General features: G+C 40.6%; 1 protein-coding gene across 5 annotated transcripts; it reads left to right on the forward strand.

The window, feature by feature from the left end:
- Window positions 1–1796: 1796 nt before the first annotated feature.
- Window positions 1797–15856, forward strand: rilpl1 (Rab interacting lysosomal protein-like 1). 5 transcript variants are annotated; one of them, XM_080017396.1, is made up of 10 exons: window positions 1797–2417; window positions 3256–3403; window positions 5254–5372; window positions 5531–5776; window positions 7518–7700; window positions 9047–9097; window positions 9183–9337; window positions 9786–9890; window positions 10575–10662; window positions 12773–12913. In XM_080017396.1, exons 1-10 carry the CDS (start codon window positions 2130–2132, stop codon window positions 12776–12778), a joined length of 1389 nt encoding a protein of 462 aa, XP_079873522.1. In that variant the 5' UTR covers window positions 1797–2129; the 3' UTR covers window positions 12779–12913. The 5 variants fall into 5 exon arrangements, with proteins under 5 accessions (XP_079873522.1, XP_079873521.1, XP_079873523.1 ...); XM_080017395.1 differs by lacking the exon at window positions 10575–10662 and having other exon boundaries at window positions 12773–15856; XM_080017397.1 differs by lacking the exons at window positions 9047–9097; window positions 10575–10662 and having other exon boundaries at window positions 12773–15856.
- The last annotated feature ends 283 nt before the right edge of the window (window positions 15857–16139 follow it).

The following is a 16139-nucleotide window of genomic DNA, read 5'->3' on the forward strand; positions in this document are numbered from 1 at the left end:
CGAGTTTGGATTTGTCTGCATTTAACACAAACTTAAGTTGAGTTCAATGGGAGTGAACAATATTAAAGGCAGACTGCAGGAATTCAATGGTTTGTACTGCTGAAGGGGATGGGCAATAGATAACTATGATAAATGATCACAAGAGATTCATATATATGGAGAACAGCAATGGTCCTAGTGTGGAACCCTGGGGCACGCCTTTTGATACAGGGAGGAAGGAATAGGAAGACCTAGCAAACTAGACAGATTGTGGTCTAGCTTATAAGTCATTTGAAAACCAACGTATAGCGCACACAGATAAGCCGATATTGTAGAGTCTGTCTGCCATGGTCAGACATGGTGACATGGTCAAGTGTGTCAAAAGCCTTGGACAAATCAATAAAAAGAACTGCACTATATATAAATATACATCTAATTACTTTTTTTGCACTCAAGGGCCTCAATAATGTCATTCAGCACTTTTATAGCAGCGGTTATTGTGCTGTGTTTTTTTTCTAAATCCTGACTGATGTGATTCTTTAAGTTGTTCACTAACAAACTTTCCAAGGACTTTGGCTAAAACACATCAGTTAGCGATCGGCCCTGTCTGTTATGAACAACTTAGGGGTCCCCTCCTTCAGCAAAGGGAGAACATTGGCATCTCATTGTTGGAAAGGGTAAGGATAAAAATATGAGTCAGAGGATCCGCTATAAAGTCTACAGCTAAAGGTGAGGTTTGTTGTGTTACACTGCAGACTATTGGAAAAAAAGCTTAAGTCTGAAAAAAACGGAAATCAAATTTTATTTGTCAAATATATATGTATAGCCCAAAAATACAAAACAAAATATACAAAACATAAGTCGTCAGATACATAAAAATTAACAGAATATGTAAAATATGATACTTTGGACAGGATAAATTATTGCCATTAAATATGAATTATAACAATGTATAAGCTAACTTTTAAAGCTTAGAAAAAATTATATATATATATATATATATATATATATATATATATATATATACTGTATACACACACACACACACACACACACACACACACACCGTATATCCTCCAATAGTTACCGTGGCTTTTGATTTTAAATCCAAATTCCATCTGGGTGCTGTGCTTCTTTAAAATAAATCCATCTAAAATAAAAACAGTGTTTTTATTTTAGGATAAGGACCCCCACCAAAAACATGCACACATCACCAGCAATGGACACTTGGTACCAGGTCCCCAGGGGCGTCGACTAATGCTGCCCACTGCTCCTGGCTCCTCAGGAAGGACAAGCCAGGATGGGAGAAATGCAGAGGCCACATTTGACTGGCCACCATCCAAAAAGCATGTGTGTGTGAGTGTATATATGCATGTGTTGTAGTGCGGTGTTTCACGTGACTAATAAATATTCTTCAATCCAAATCAACAAAGTGTTGAAAATAGCATGTCGATTGTGTGAATTTATGAATTTAAAGCGGTGGAAATGCAAGTTATGCTGAAATGAGATGCGTGGTATAGATTTATTCGTTCGTGTAGACCACGTTCCCGGCATTTATTATAGGCCCGGTTCTTATTCGAGGAAATACGGTAAATAAAAAATGCTCAAATATATAGCCAGAAAAAAAACACAAAACAGAATAATTCTAAAAACGAAATAATAAGTGAGGCAATTAATATCAGAAAGTGAACAAAAAAAAAAAAAAAAAGACAAAAAAAAACAACTTGACTTGTAAACACAACAACTCAATCAACAAAAGTTGATGTGGCTGTGGTTCCTGTCATGCGCAGTTGTAGCTGCAGTCCGGCCAGCGGCCACCACAGCTCCGTCATGGACGCTAAAGAGGACGGGGCAGCGGCGGGGCGACGGGACGGAGCGCGTCTTTATTCCGAATAAATGAAGTTGGATCCTCGATGTACGGGGAGGAAACGGAGATGCGGTAGTCAAAGAGACCGCGGGAGTACCGTGCGGTTTGTGGGCTTAAATACGAGGAGCGGCGGCGAGTGAATAGTTTTCCAAAGGGGGGGAAAGGAAGTTTGCGGCGCGGGGACTCCAACAGGAAAACAGGGAGTGACACACACACACGCACACACACACACACACACGCACACACACACACACACACACACACACACACACACCGGGCAACAATGGAGGACTTCGGCTCGGCGCTGGAGAAGAACGTGGCGGACCTAACGGTGATGGACGTGTACGACATCGCCGCGGTGGTGGGCCAGGAGTTCGAGAGGATCATCGACCAGTACGGCTGCGAGGCGCTGTCGCGGCTGATGCCCAAAGTGGTGCGGGTGTTGGAGATCCTGGAGGTGATGGTCAGCCGCAACAGCATCAGCCCGGAGGCCGAGGAGCTGAGGCTGGAGCTGGACAAGCTCAGGCTGGAGCGGATGGACCGCCTGGAGAAGGAGAAAAAGCACAAAAAGGTCTGGGAGTTAGATGTCGTACGTGGATGGAAACTTGAGTGGACGTGACGTAGGGCGGTCATTACACCTTGCTCCCAGTGTCTTAATAATAATAATAATAATAATAATAATAATAATAATAATAATATTATTATTATAACAAGTCTCAGTTGCACCGGTTCCCGTGACAGTGACAGGGCTTGCAGCACTGTCATTGGCCGATTGATAAAGTGTCCCATGACTCTTCCAAATGTCACTGCATATATGTATGACCGCAGGTATATGTATGTGACCAATAATCTCTTGAACTTAAACTTGAAATTTTCATGTATTTTTCGTTTGAAGAGTCAAAAGATTATTGTTAGAGATAAGCAAAGGTCATAATCGGAATCAGAGTCTGTTTATTGGGCCAAGTACATTTTCATCTACAAGGGATTTGTCTTGGGAACAGTTGGTGCAAAAATAAATGAATAATAAAAACACAGAAGCATAGGAAAAATGCTTAACAGTCAAAACGAAATAATATATAAAGACTGCACAATGTGCTCTATGCGCTATATAAAGATAAAGAAAAAACACAAAAGTTATGACAGGGCTAAGTGGCAACAATGATGCAAGTATTGAATGGGTATACATATAAATGTGAATATGTTTGGATGTTTCTGTACATGATTAATAATAAAAAACAAATATGTATACAGCAGTATGGGTTAGATTGACTTATTACAGTGTTATAACGGAATATCACACCGTTACACAGTGAATGATACCAGATGAACATAGTAGAACAAAGGAATGTGTACATGACATTATTTATTAGGTTTCATTAAGTTATGTTTGTGAAATCCTCCAACCACAGGAGCTGGAGCTTGTGGAGGATGTGTGGCGGGGAGAAGCCCAGGACCTGCTGTCCCAGATTGCCCAGCTGCAGGAGGAGAACAAGGCCCTGCTCACCAACCTGTCCATTAAAGATCCGCTGAGCGAGGAGTACTTGCAGAGACACGAAGGTGAGGACACCCGCTCCAAAGAGAGTGTTTGATCCATGTTCTCGAGCTCAGGTTGTCTTCAATGTAGTGTTGGGAACAAAGGTGGGGGAAAAAGGTAAATTTAGTGGGAGGCTCCATCACCGGATACAGAGTTCTCCGCGAATCAGCTTTAATCAGAATCAGTTTATTCCATTAGGTACATTTACATATACTGGGAATTTGTCATGGTGAGCTTTGATGCATTTCATTACAGACAATTACCATAAAAAAAACCTTAACAGTCGGGAAAAAAAAGAAGTATAATATAGAATAAAAAGTAAAGTAAAGATAAAATACAAAGAAATATGTACAAATAGTGGAAAAATACAAAACACAAATAGCGAAGGATATAAAAAAAGAGAATTATTAAATTAATAAAATAGACTGAAGAGTGAACAATTAAAATAAAAATAAAAAATGAATAAATTGCCAAAAAAAGACAATACAAAACAGAAATAGTCAGATATATACAAATATACAGAATATACAAAATATTAATTTCAATTAAAATTAGATGACTAAAATTCCAGACCTGTATTTATAAAACAGGATTACTAAACTATTTGTCTACAACATCAAATGCTAGATGCATTATTAGCCTCCCTGTCCGAACACCAATTTATCAATTGGACAGTGGGAAAAGTTGCAAAGATATAGCATCTACTAACATTCACTTAACATTGCAACATGCTATGATTATAAAACATAAGATTAATAAAAAATAATGTCCATTAAAATACTTTATTCACTTGGTGTTATTTAGATATTAAAATATAAAAAACATGGAAATATAAGGGAAATCCACATCCAGGTTCAGAAAGTAAAACTCCACTCCAGGATTTTGAGTCAACCACGTGGATTTGCAAATTAGCCTCAACTCGAGGTCCATCAGTGCGCGCCTGGAGCTAAAACATGGCAGGATTTTTACTCTCTGAACCTGGAGTTTTCCACATCATACTGTGCCCACCCCAGACCAGGCATCCATCATGATACACAAAATATGTAAAACTGCAAAAACAACTGCAAATAAACATTATCAAGTGTCTCCCTTCAAATATTTGAAATGTAACACTGCACAACCTGTGCGCAATTTGTAATTTAACTGTCTACATGCCTTGTTTCTCACTACGGTTGGGAAACAACATTCGCCTTGAAAATGTGTTGAATTCTCCTCTATGGACAACATTTTGCTTACTCTAATGACGTCTCTCTGGCAATCGACTTCAAATTTCTCTCTCTGGTTGTGTCTCGTACGCACACAAAGCCGGCCTTCTCTCAGCCTGACGACAGCCAGCCTTGTCCATGTGTTGGATGCTCTGCCGTGACGTCACAGAGGGGCTACTGTCCCCCCTCACCAAAAGCAAAATAGGGACAGATCGTCCTCTGTGTGCGTCCCAAGAACACCTGCTGGACACACACACACTTCTATAGAGTATTTCAGAGCCGAGCATGAACTTTAATACAGCTTGTCTCTCCCACAGTTGTCATTCAGGGAGTGATTCACAGTTTTACATTTCAGACGGCGTCTGCATGAAAGCTTGTGTGCGTGTGTGTTTGTTTTGGAGATTCGCCGTTGGCGAATGACGAGAAGATTGTTTGATTAGAGCAGTGGGGACAGTCTGCATGCAATTGAAATACTTAATTTAAATTTCAATGAAAATCTGCAAGGATACAGTGGAGAATTATCAGGAAATATAGATGTTGCCCATGCTTTCCGGTCCTTGCCTAAGAATCCCTATTAATTTGACACATTTTTAGTAAAATTACATAATTGATTTTGATGTTATTTTTTACCTACAATTTTTGTTCCACCCTACCTTTTGGTTCACCAGGTATGACAGAGAGGGAAAGACAGGTGATGAAGAAGCTTAAAGAGGTTGTGGACAAGCAGAGGGATGAGATTCGAGCCAAGGACCGTGAGCTGGCGCTGAGAAATGATGACATAGAAGCAGTAAGGACACTTACATCATATTTATCTATTTATTTGTTTGTTTGTGTGTTTGTTTATTCATTCATTCATTTATTTATGTATTTATTTATTTATTTATTTATTTATTTATTTATTTATTTATTAACTCATTCATTTATCTTCCTTTGACATTTCTGCAGCTCCAACAGCAGCAGACTCGTCTCATGAAGATCAACCATGATTTGCGCCACAAGATCTCGGTGGTGGAGGCCCAGGGGAAAGCTCTGATTGAGCAGAAGGTGGAGCTGGAAGCCGGTGCCCAGGCGCGGGGACAGGAAGTCGGCGCCCTACGCCAGGAAGTGACCCGCTTAAGAGAATGCCTGCAAGGAGACATGTTGATCCAGGACTCTGAGGAGCCCCGGCTTCAGCCCCTTTCACCCGCACAGGTACAACAACAAAAAATCCAAAGGTTTATATGTGAGCTTCGAGGTTATCGCTGCATTAAAATTTGATGATGCAATGTGACGATACGGTTTGTAGGACAACTGGGTCAAGGGCCCTGTGATTAATACATTTTGGTAGTTCATATCAGGGCGATTTATTATATATATTTTTTTATCTCATTATTGCGATTGCAATTTGGTATGCAATTTATGTTAAGTTGCTCATCTTCTGAATTATTCACTAAACATAAGCACTAAATCATTCTATAGTATGACCAACACAACATTGGATACAGTCAACATATAAACTGCTCTTTCCCGTCGGCCAGGCCTACGTGTTATGATGAAATTAGTTGAATTGATGTGTGAATTGAGTGAATAACATATCTTTATTTTAAACTATTGAATTGTAAAAAGAAAAACCTTCAATCACAGTAGAATATTGACTGATTTTTTTAACTTCAAGCCTTGTAATTGTTTGAATCGGAAAATTAACATTCCAAAAATATGCAGTGTTTAAGCAGAAATGATTTATTGTTTCTAAAAACATATGTTGCATAGGTCCACAGACACGGAGCACCACTTTAAGTGCTCAGGGACAGCTTCATGCTCATAAAATTATAAAAAGGTAAAAATACAAACAAACAAAAACAGACGCAGTGTTCTGGAAGAGGCTCCGTCCAGACTCTACAGGTGTTCCAGGCTCTGGCAGCAGCACACACCGCACACAGAGCTACGCGGCCCGGGCCGGAGCACCGGGTCTCACCGGGGGGCAGTGCGGAGGTTCAGTTACAACAATCTCTACAGGCTGGGATGGTAAGAGAGTCACGGAGAAAGTGTCCCCGTTACGTAGTCTCGTTCCATACGGACATTTTAAAAACGACATGAATTTGATCGCGGGTACCCCAACGCTGGCGTGCGCATCACTAACACGTGCATCTTCAGTATTCGATAATTGGGTTGCGATCGCTCCCTCTCCGCGCCCCTCCTCAGAATGGCGCATTAGATGGCCGCCTATCTCGCCGATAGGAAGAGTCGGCCCTGGACAGCCCTATTGGCTAGATTGTGTAACATTAAAAAAACAAAAACAAAAAACTTTTTGTTTTAATCACAGTCATGAAAATTAAAATTGCATTCTATCACATTGCGATGTTGGTTCGAATTCTATTAATTGTTCAGCTCTAGTTCATATCATTGTTCTGACAAAACCAAATCAATAACATTAAAGTGCGAATCCATCTGGTCGTCTGTGTTGGGTGGATTACAGTCCCAGTATTGTATTTGAAAGTGCAGGGTTGTTTTTTTTCCAACATCCAGGGCTACCCTCGTCTTCACTCCAAGACGTCTCTTTCTTTCCCGAGGATAACTTTCTTCTGTTCGATTGATTTATTTTCCCCCCAAATCCACAGCTTACTGTCTACAACGAGCTTCACTGGATTATCAAATTCACCACGGCTGACTTTCACCTCTTGCGCATGCCTGATCTTTGCATTCCTGCCACTTAAAAAAAAATAAAAAGAGAGCGGCATAGTCTCACTTCGCTGCTATAAAACCATGTTATTTTTATGTTGTTACAACTTTGGAACATGGATGAGGCCAGACAGAGGAGCCTTATTTGTAGATGTTTTCCCATCGCATTTTACCCAGAAATGCAGTTAGTTCCGAGGACTTAACCAATTGACTAAGAAAAACTGGAAATGGAATGGCTCGGTTTCAGTTAATAAACTGTGTCTCACCCCACCAGCCTGGTATAAGAGCTGCGGCGATGGGGGCTGAGGGCGTGGGAACCTTCTCAGAAGGGTTTTACCCCCCTGAGCAGATGCCTGGAGGCTCTCACCTGGCCTCGCCACCCCGCTCTGAGTCCCACGGCCACGCAGGGCAGGGGGAGGGGGTCGAAGAGGTTGAGGAAGAGGCGGTGTTGCTATGGGTAAAGCGGAATGTCAGACAACTAAAAAAAAACAAAAAAAACCCGGAGTGTCGTGTTTGTTCTGACTCTAACTCTATATCAGGACCTCCCCGGAGAAAAACGTGGTAGTGACTCACTCATAGGAGAGATGTGTGGTGGTTGCTTTAAAACTAACGGTTTGGTGTGTCTTCATACAGTATGCCTCGGGTCTTGTAGAACGACAATTGATCCTTATTTCTCCGCGTTTGATATGCCCCCCCCCCCTAAATTTGGGCATGTGTGTGTGAATAACTAACAGACACTGTTAGGGGTTCTGTGCACTACTGGGTGAAACTCACGGCTACGTGAATGGTGACCAACGCTAATGCGCTACTATTGAGAAACTTACCACTCTGCTTCAGCTTCTCTCTTTTTTGAAAACGGAAAACTAGTATCATAGTCACACATTTCTTAGTCTATTTTTTTGATTAACGGTTGCATCACCTGTTATTTAAAACCGCTATTTGGATTTACTACAGTCCATCCAAAGCGTAACGTTGGCAACAGTAGGTTGCCAGTAGGTAGCGGCGCAGCTTTCCGTTTCTAGTCTCGTAGGTTAGCTCGGTTGTAGCCAAAAGAGCTTATTTGCGTAAGTGCCAGTCAATGAAAAAAAAGAGAAACCTCATCAAATTTACAGTTTGCCACAAGTTTGTCCCCCATTATACCATATAAAGACTGTCTGGAAATATTGTGAACTTCCTGTTTTCTAAAAGACGATTTTGTCAGGTTGCACTGCATTTAAACATAGCGAGAAGCTGCAGCAGAGCGGTAAGTTTTTCACTCGTAGCGCATTCAGCGAGGTTGTGCTGGGAACAGTTGGTTAGAGCCAACATTTTAATAAGGCCTGGCTTGGAAAATGGTTGACCTATCCTAAGTCCTAACACACACTGTCAGGGGCTCTGTGCACGACTGAGCCAACTGGGTGAAGCTCACAGCTATGTGAACGTTGACCGTCCTAAATATAGAAACCTCAGATAGCTCACCCTTCAAGAGCACATGATCCCCACTCTGTTCCTCAGCACTGACTAATGGAATTTTATGGATTTCAAGTGTGAAACATGGAGTCAAACCATATCGTACCCCAATTCCAGTATATTGGATTAAATGCATCTCATATGCATTTCATGGAAGAAAAGCATGACGAACGATGCACGAAATTGAAGTTATTCACGTCTCCTACATTTACGTACCAGACTGTGACTGTCCTGCATTTCTATTCCTGCTTCACAACGTCCCAAGACATTGCAATTTCAAAGGGAGCCGGGAAGGGAGAATACTTTTTTTAAGAGATATTGGAACCTGACCCAGAGTTTACCTTCTGTCACCAGGAGGCGATGTGCGATGAGGACATGCCTGCTGTGTTCCAATATTTCACAAAGGTATCCTCTCTTCCTCCCTCCCTTCCTTCCTTCCTTTTTGCTTTGTCATTGCGCCCTCTGTATGATGTTCTTATGTCCCACCCAGGAGGCCTTCTGTGAGGAGGACCTCGGAGGCCTGGACCCCAAAGATCCAAACAGGCCCCGGTTCACTCTCCAGGAACTGAGAGATGTGCTACACGAACGTAATGAGCTCAAGGCCAAAGTCTTCCTGCTGCAAGAAGAGCTTGCTTATTACAAAAGGTAAACAAGTAGGTTTTACTTCATATTATGGGAGATTTGATTTGATTTGATTAATGGTGTCGCATAGGGTAGCCCTGTCGCCTTGTACCTGTAGTACCATAGACCTACCTAGACCTACCATAGACCATAGGCTTATTCTGGAAAGTGCATGTTCTCCCCATATTTGCATGGGTTTCCTCCCAATGGAAGTTGTGCAATGTATGTCGTGCAGAGGTGGATAATTTCAGTTTTCAGTTTTTGCTGCAGCCCTGCACTGATCGAGCTGGATTCATTCATTAATTGGACCTCTGGGTTGACGCTAATTAGGAAATCCACACGGTTGGCTCAAAATCCTGGAGTGGAATTTTACTTTCTGAACCCCGATTGTCCACCTCTGATGCTATTCCTGCGTCTGTTAATTTTCCGTCATATTCTAATTGCAACATGATAAGAGGATCTCTTGTTGCAGCGAGGAGGCGGAAGAAGACATTGTACCCCCTTCTCCTTCCCCATCTCCCGAACTAAGGGCACGCGGCCGGTCGACCATGCAGTCAGAGTCCGGAATCAAACGGCTGTATGTTCCGCCCAAACACGTACACACACACACACACACACACACACACACACACACACGCACACACACACACACACACACACACAAACGTGCACACGCATACACATGCAGATGCATCTTATCATTAATACGTGGATGCTCTACTCACCCGAGTCATGAAAACCTTGAGTCAAACTCATACGGCCAATATTGAGTTAGAACAGAGTAGAGTGATTGGGTGGACATTTCTAAATACGTCTCAACAAATTGTAAGACGTGTCGACTAGACTCCAAAGTTCAAAACAAAACTCTATCCCATATACCTATAAACTACCCTCTATCTATCCTATAACCTTATACAAAAGATCATACAAAAACAATGGCTACCTTATGTATTTATATATACTGTATTTGTAGGGATTAAAAAAACGATTAATATCATTTTATTGTGCAAAGATTTGAAGAATCTGATGTTTTTCATCTTGAGCTCTGTAGATATGAGTTTGGCTCTCTGTTTGGCCAAAGCTTTGTTGGAGCTGGAAGGGGAGGTTTTCCTTACATAGAGGATTGAATTTGACGTCGTCCCTGTCTTCCCTCTCGCTCTCTCGCTCGCTCTCTCTCTCTCTCTCTCTCTCTCTCTCTCTCTCTCTCTGTCTCACTTCTGTTGTTTTTGTGTGTGTTTGTGTCTTTACCTCTATGTGACAGGATCTTCACAGCTATTATGCCGATGGTGGCGGCTGGTTTAATCCCAGATGACCCCACTTTACAGCCAATCAGACGTCTCATATCTCTTGTATGTCCACATTGCACGGGTGGGGCTCGGTGGCTCTCATCTTCTCAGCTCACAATCTCCGTTGCATGCGCCTGCGTGGCATGGACCCCCCTCTCATCCTCTGTCCTGTTCTGATTGGCTAATGGTGGGGCTCTCTGAAATCAGACAGTCAGAAGAGTCACTTGTAGGCCGTCCTTGTCTCACATCCCCCCCAACTCACAAAGTAACAACTTTTCACAATAGCACTCATGCGCTAAGCTGACGCAAGTGATTCTCGGGGCTTGTGTGACTTGCACTGATCAGGAAACAAGGGTTTTGCTAATAGAAATGCACAATTAACCTTTTGCATAAAGTCATAAAACAAGAGCCTCTGCACTTTTTGATTTAAAAGTGAGCAAATGTTAAAATCCACTGACAGTAGATTTAAACTTTATAGAGCTGAAATATGGATGTGGTTATATAGGTTAGTAAAAATGATGTTGGTTTTCCCCATAGACGGCACTATGTTAATGGCTGTGGAGGTATTTCCAGTCAAATCAGTAAGGGAAATTGAAAAAAACCCCAAAGGTACTCGACTACATACAGACTAGCTTTAGGAGCTAATGGTTAGGTTCGCTGCTTTCCAACCCAGGCCTCATTAAAAATATAGTTCCCATCATTTTCAACTGTTCATAGCACAACCTGACTGAACGCTTTACTAGTGAGAAACTTACCACTCTGCTGCAGCTTCTTGCTATTTAAATGTAGTCCAACCAGACAAAATCTCCTTTTCCAAAACACGAAGCTCACAGTATTGCCAGATAGACTTTATATTTTATACCGGGGAAATAAATGGTTGCATACTGTGCATTTTATCATTTTCACTATTTAATGACATTTAAGCCAAATAAATCAAATGAAATCTTTTTTTCAAAAACGGGAAACTCACCTCATAGTCACACGTTTCTTAGTATATTTTTTGTTGTTTTGATTAACATGTTTTGATTAACAGTAACATCACATTTTATTTAGAAACTACTTTTTGTAATTGCGGCAGTACTTCCAAAGCAGTAACATTGGCTACAGCAGGTTGCCTGTAGAGAGCGGCGCAACTTCCTGTTTCTAGTCGCTGACGTTAGCTCGGCTGTAGCCGAAAGAGCTAACAAAAGTGCTCGTCAATAAAAACTGAGCTTCCTGTTTTTGAAAAGGATATTTTGTCCGGTTGGACGGCGTTTCAACACAACAATGTTTCTGTCGTGTTCCTGCCGCATTAGTAATAATGGGGCTTTGGATGGCTCTCTTCTTTTACATTTATTTTTCTTCAGCTCCACTCTTGTCTTTCAGAGTTGTCATATTCTTCAAATAACTGGAAGGGAAATTCCAGTGGTAGAATGTTACAAAGTACGAGTACTTTGTCACTGTACTTAGGTACATTTATAAAATATCTGTTCTTTCGACTTTTACTCCACTACGATTCAAAGCAAATATGTACTTTTTACTACATTTCTAACACAGTCGCGCTACTTTTTAAATCAGGGTGTGTGTGTGTGTGTGTGTGTGTGTGTGTGTGTGTGTGTGTGTGTGTGTGTGTGTTTTTATTTAGCGAAGTATATAAGTAACTATATATGTAAGCATTCTTTTGGAAATTGTAATCGGAATATGAATGATTATACTGTATTATAGACTACCATTACTTTTAATACTTTAAGTACATTAAAGCGCAACCACTTTTATACTTTTACCTCAGTCGAAAGATCAGTGTGATACTTTCACCTTGATGAGAGTAAACTTGTGTCAGAGCGTGTGTACTTTTACTCAAGTAGAAGGTCTTGGTACTTTTCCCACACTTGTCGAACAGGAGACCGGAAACAAACGAGACAGGAAGTCCAATCTGCATATCTCTAATCAGATGGCCAAACAGGGAGTTGTCCGCATATCCTAAAATTATAGAAAGGATAGAAATCTTCAACCCCGTCAGAATCAAGTATTCACTCATGGTAGAATTAGAATAACTGCACACCTTTTATGGGCATGAGCATTTCAACATCATAACAATGAAATGTTGTGTGTGTGTGTGTGTGTGTGTGTGTAATATATATGTGTGTGTGTGTGTGTGTGTGTGTGTGTGTGTTTTTAAATGTTCTATCCCCAGGTTTAGCTTCTTCTCGCGCGACAAGCAGCGGGGCTCCCCGCGAGGCGCGCCGTTCGGCGACGGCTCGGGCTCGTGGGCGGGGAAGGACGACGGCTACACAGAGCAGGCCCAGGAGGCTTTGCAGCACATGTAGTCCGGCATGTAAGTTATTTGAAACGCCAAAACACAAACACTCGGGAAGGAAGGAAGGAAACGCCATCCAGGGCGAAGGACGAGCCGACAAGAGACGGAGCGATGAGCCGACGGGGGCGGACGGGCGGAGCGAAGGGAAAAAGAAAAAGAACTGTATTAGAATCATCAACCTTGGCACATGGAGACAAAGTAATTCTCAGCTTGTGGGATTCAAGTGGTAACAAAATAAGTCCGGCGTTAAATATCATAGATAATAATACAAATATGAGAATAAGTGGTTTTGCTTTTTTAAGGTTCCGTCAATCGAATCTTTCAAAGTATGTGTTGTCTCCTTCACATGCTACGTTACGATTTTTCATTAAACGAATGTGGTTAACTTAAAAAAAAAAAGAAAATCTCAAAGTATTAGTATTATTTTTTTAATATATTTAAAAAAGACTTAAAATGACCAAGAACCTGTTACGTAGACATCTACATACAATATGTATGTAAGATGCATGATATTTTATGCCCTAACAGACCTCTTAATACAAGCGGATCGTTTAATTATTTTATTTCTAATTATCTCATTTTTATTTTTTAATTATTCGACTCATTTTGACAGTGACACTTTTGTGCCCTATGAACTTTATTTATTCCCCCCCTCCGATGTATACAACTAGTACAGTATTATACAAATTCAAATTCAAACCGGCTCTGCAAACGCTAGGGGCTTACGTGTGGACGTTGTATTGAAATACATTTAAACTGCTACTTTGAAATGACGCTTTTATTATATGACTCCCCTGACCAGACAGCCTGATTCACTATGTTTGACCCTGCATTATTCCCCTATATTTCTCTTTTGTTCATTAAAATATTTATTTTATCTTACCTTATGTCTTTCATCTTCCAATGATCACGTTAAGGAATCATGGTTTCCCACAACACTTGTCGACAGCATCCCACTGACACAGTGAACACAGCAAGTCCGTCTGGCTGGTCAGGGTGCAAACTAAATACCTATTTTCATTCGCATATCCCATGAGTACCGCTGCTTTTTGAGTGTCACGAATGTGAACAAACTCCTGCAATTAGTGATAAATGTTTTGAAATGTTCTTTTGCTTACCCCTGTGAAACAACGTTTTCATTAAAGCTGCACTCCCATCTAAAACTACCAGAGCCTCTCTGAGGGCAAGGTGCGTTACGGACAGACACGAGCGTATCGCCTTTGAGTTGAAAATCAAATGCTCTGAATCCTTAATTGTGATATTAAAAGTTGAATAACCAGGGACGTATTCTCCCATTGCCTAGTATGAATAATTTCCGACTTTATAGTAATAAGTCATTTTTATTCTATATTAACAGTCATTTAAAGTGCATAAGCTAAATAATGTAATTAAATAAATCAAATTAAAATTGCATTTAAATATGTGAAGAAAAGCCACGCAGACCCTTGATATCATTTCTCCAGATCGGTGATCATGTTCAATTGTCAAGAAGGCATTAAAACAAATGTAGATGCCGTTTCGTGACTCTTTCGTTACAGGTTCTGAGTCTAGAGAGGGAAGAAGTCTGGAATGTATTTTTTTGGGGTTTCCTGCTGCTATAGCTTCCCTCTGTTTTCTTTTTGTTTCATTTTTGTTTTGATCCAAGTAACTCACAACTTGCTGATGTCACATTCTGTGAAACAGTGGCACTTTTGACTTGTGTAAACTGGTCAGCTGGAATAAATCAACATTACGGGGCGAGTACACAGGGCTAAAACGGTGGCAAATGTATTTTTCCATCACTATTTATCTTGGATATAACTGATATAACTATAGCTGGTAGTTTGAGTTCAAATTCCTAGACTCCCATTATCTTTTTGCAAAGCTATTTGCTCACTCTCAGCGGTCTATTAATTCAATCCTGACAAACGCTTATTATGCGTTTGTGCTCACAGGCATGCTTAATAATACATTCAAATTATATTTGAAGTTGTTTCAGTATATTTGACTTACTTTGTGAAAGATACGGTTACTGTAAGTTAATCAATACAAATGGTTTGCCTGTTGCACTCAAAGCCCAAATTTTTATGACGTTATGTAAACCCATTTGAAGGACTGAACTAGAAACGCATTATATTATGTCAGTTTTGATGCCATCTATAAGCATATTTTGGGAGGAGAAAAAGGGTTATCCCTCTTTTTCTTTTTCCTCACCTAAAACAGACTTTGATCCTAGTCCGCACATAGAAAAAAGAAAACACGTCCATATAATACATTTGATTTATTCAACATCACAAAAGACAATTGAGTTTAGCTTCCGGCTTCCAACAGGTCAGTGTCACAGCGCAGACATTGAAATTAGGAATAATATAAATAGATACAAGGTAAAACGAGTCCACGTCGATGATGCATGTACAATAGAAAAACCAAAACCCCGATTTCAGAGGCAGAATTCTCCGTATTGTTTTGGACTGTGTTTAACATTTGCCACCGTCGCGCTGTGTTCACATTATTGTGTTTCTGTTGTGATCCCCATGATGAATCCAATGAAGACCTGGAACACAACAGGCACCATCTGAAATTATGAATTATGATGCCATTGTACGTGTGTTTAATACTCCACTGGACTGGCTAAATCTTTCAACATATCAGCCAGAATGACCATCTATGAAATGCTTGCTACTGTACAACAAGCCGGATGTGTTAAGACGTATAAAAGGGTGTGGTTTTCATTTTGGAACATCAAGTCATTATCTAAATATCCACCCGGAGAAGCGCTGAAATCTAAAATGAACTTCTTCCCCCGTATCCCCGGAAATGGGTTGAGTTTGTTATCCCCTTTTAGTTATTGCTGACTCTACTTTCCGCTTCAGCTTGACTGTTTCTTTGTTTGTTTTACCTAATCGCCATCGCCACGGCAACTCACCACAAAACGATGGTATTTACTGTATCTAGAATAAAAGCAAATTGTCACCTGCGCAACTGGGTTCATCTTTTGTGTTATCTATTCAAGACTGTGTACAAGGGCTGAAAATAGCTTTCTCATTGATAAAATAATTTTATTAAAAAAAACACAAAAAAGGGAAACAAGCATGGTATGTAGAGAAGCAGTTAGTGGCTCCAAAGAAAAAGTATAAACACACAATATACAGTATCCTGCAGTACTGCAGTCTTAATAGAAACCCTTTGTGATTTAGAAAATTGTATGTTTATGATCTTATTGTATTAGGGAATAACAAGAACTGCGACAGCAATAACATTTTGG

This window comes from Zeus faber (assembly GCF_960531495.2).
Source record: "Zeus faber genome assembly, chromosome: 17".
Taxonomy (NCBI): Eukaryota; Metazoa; Chordata; class Actinopteri; order Zeiformes; family Zeidae; genus Zeus; species Zeus faber.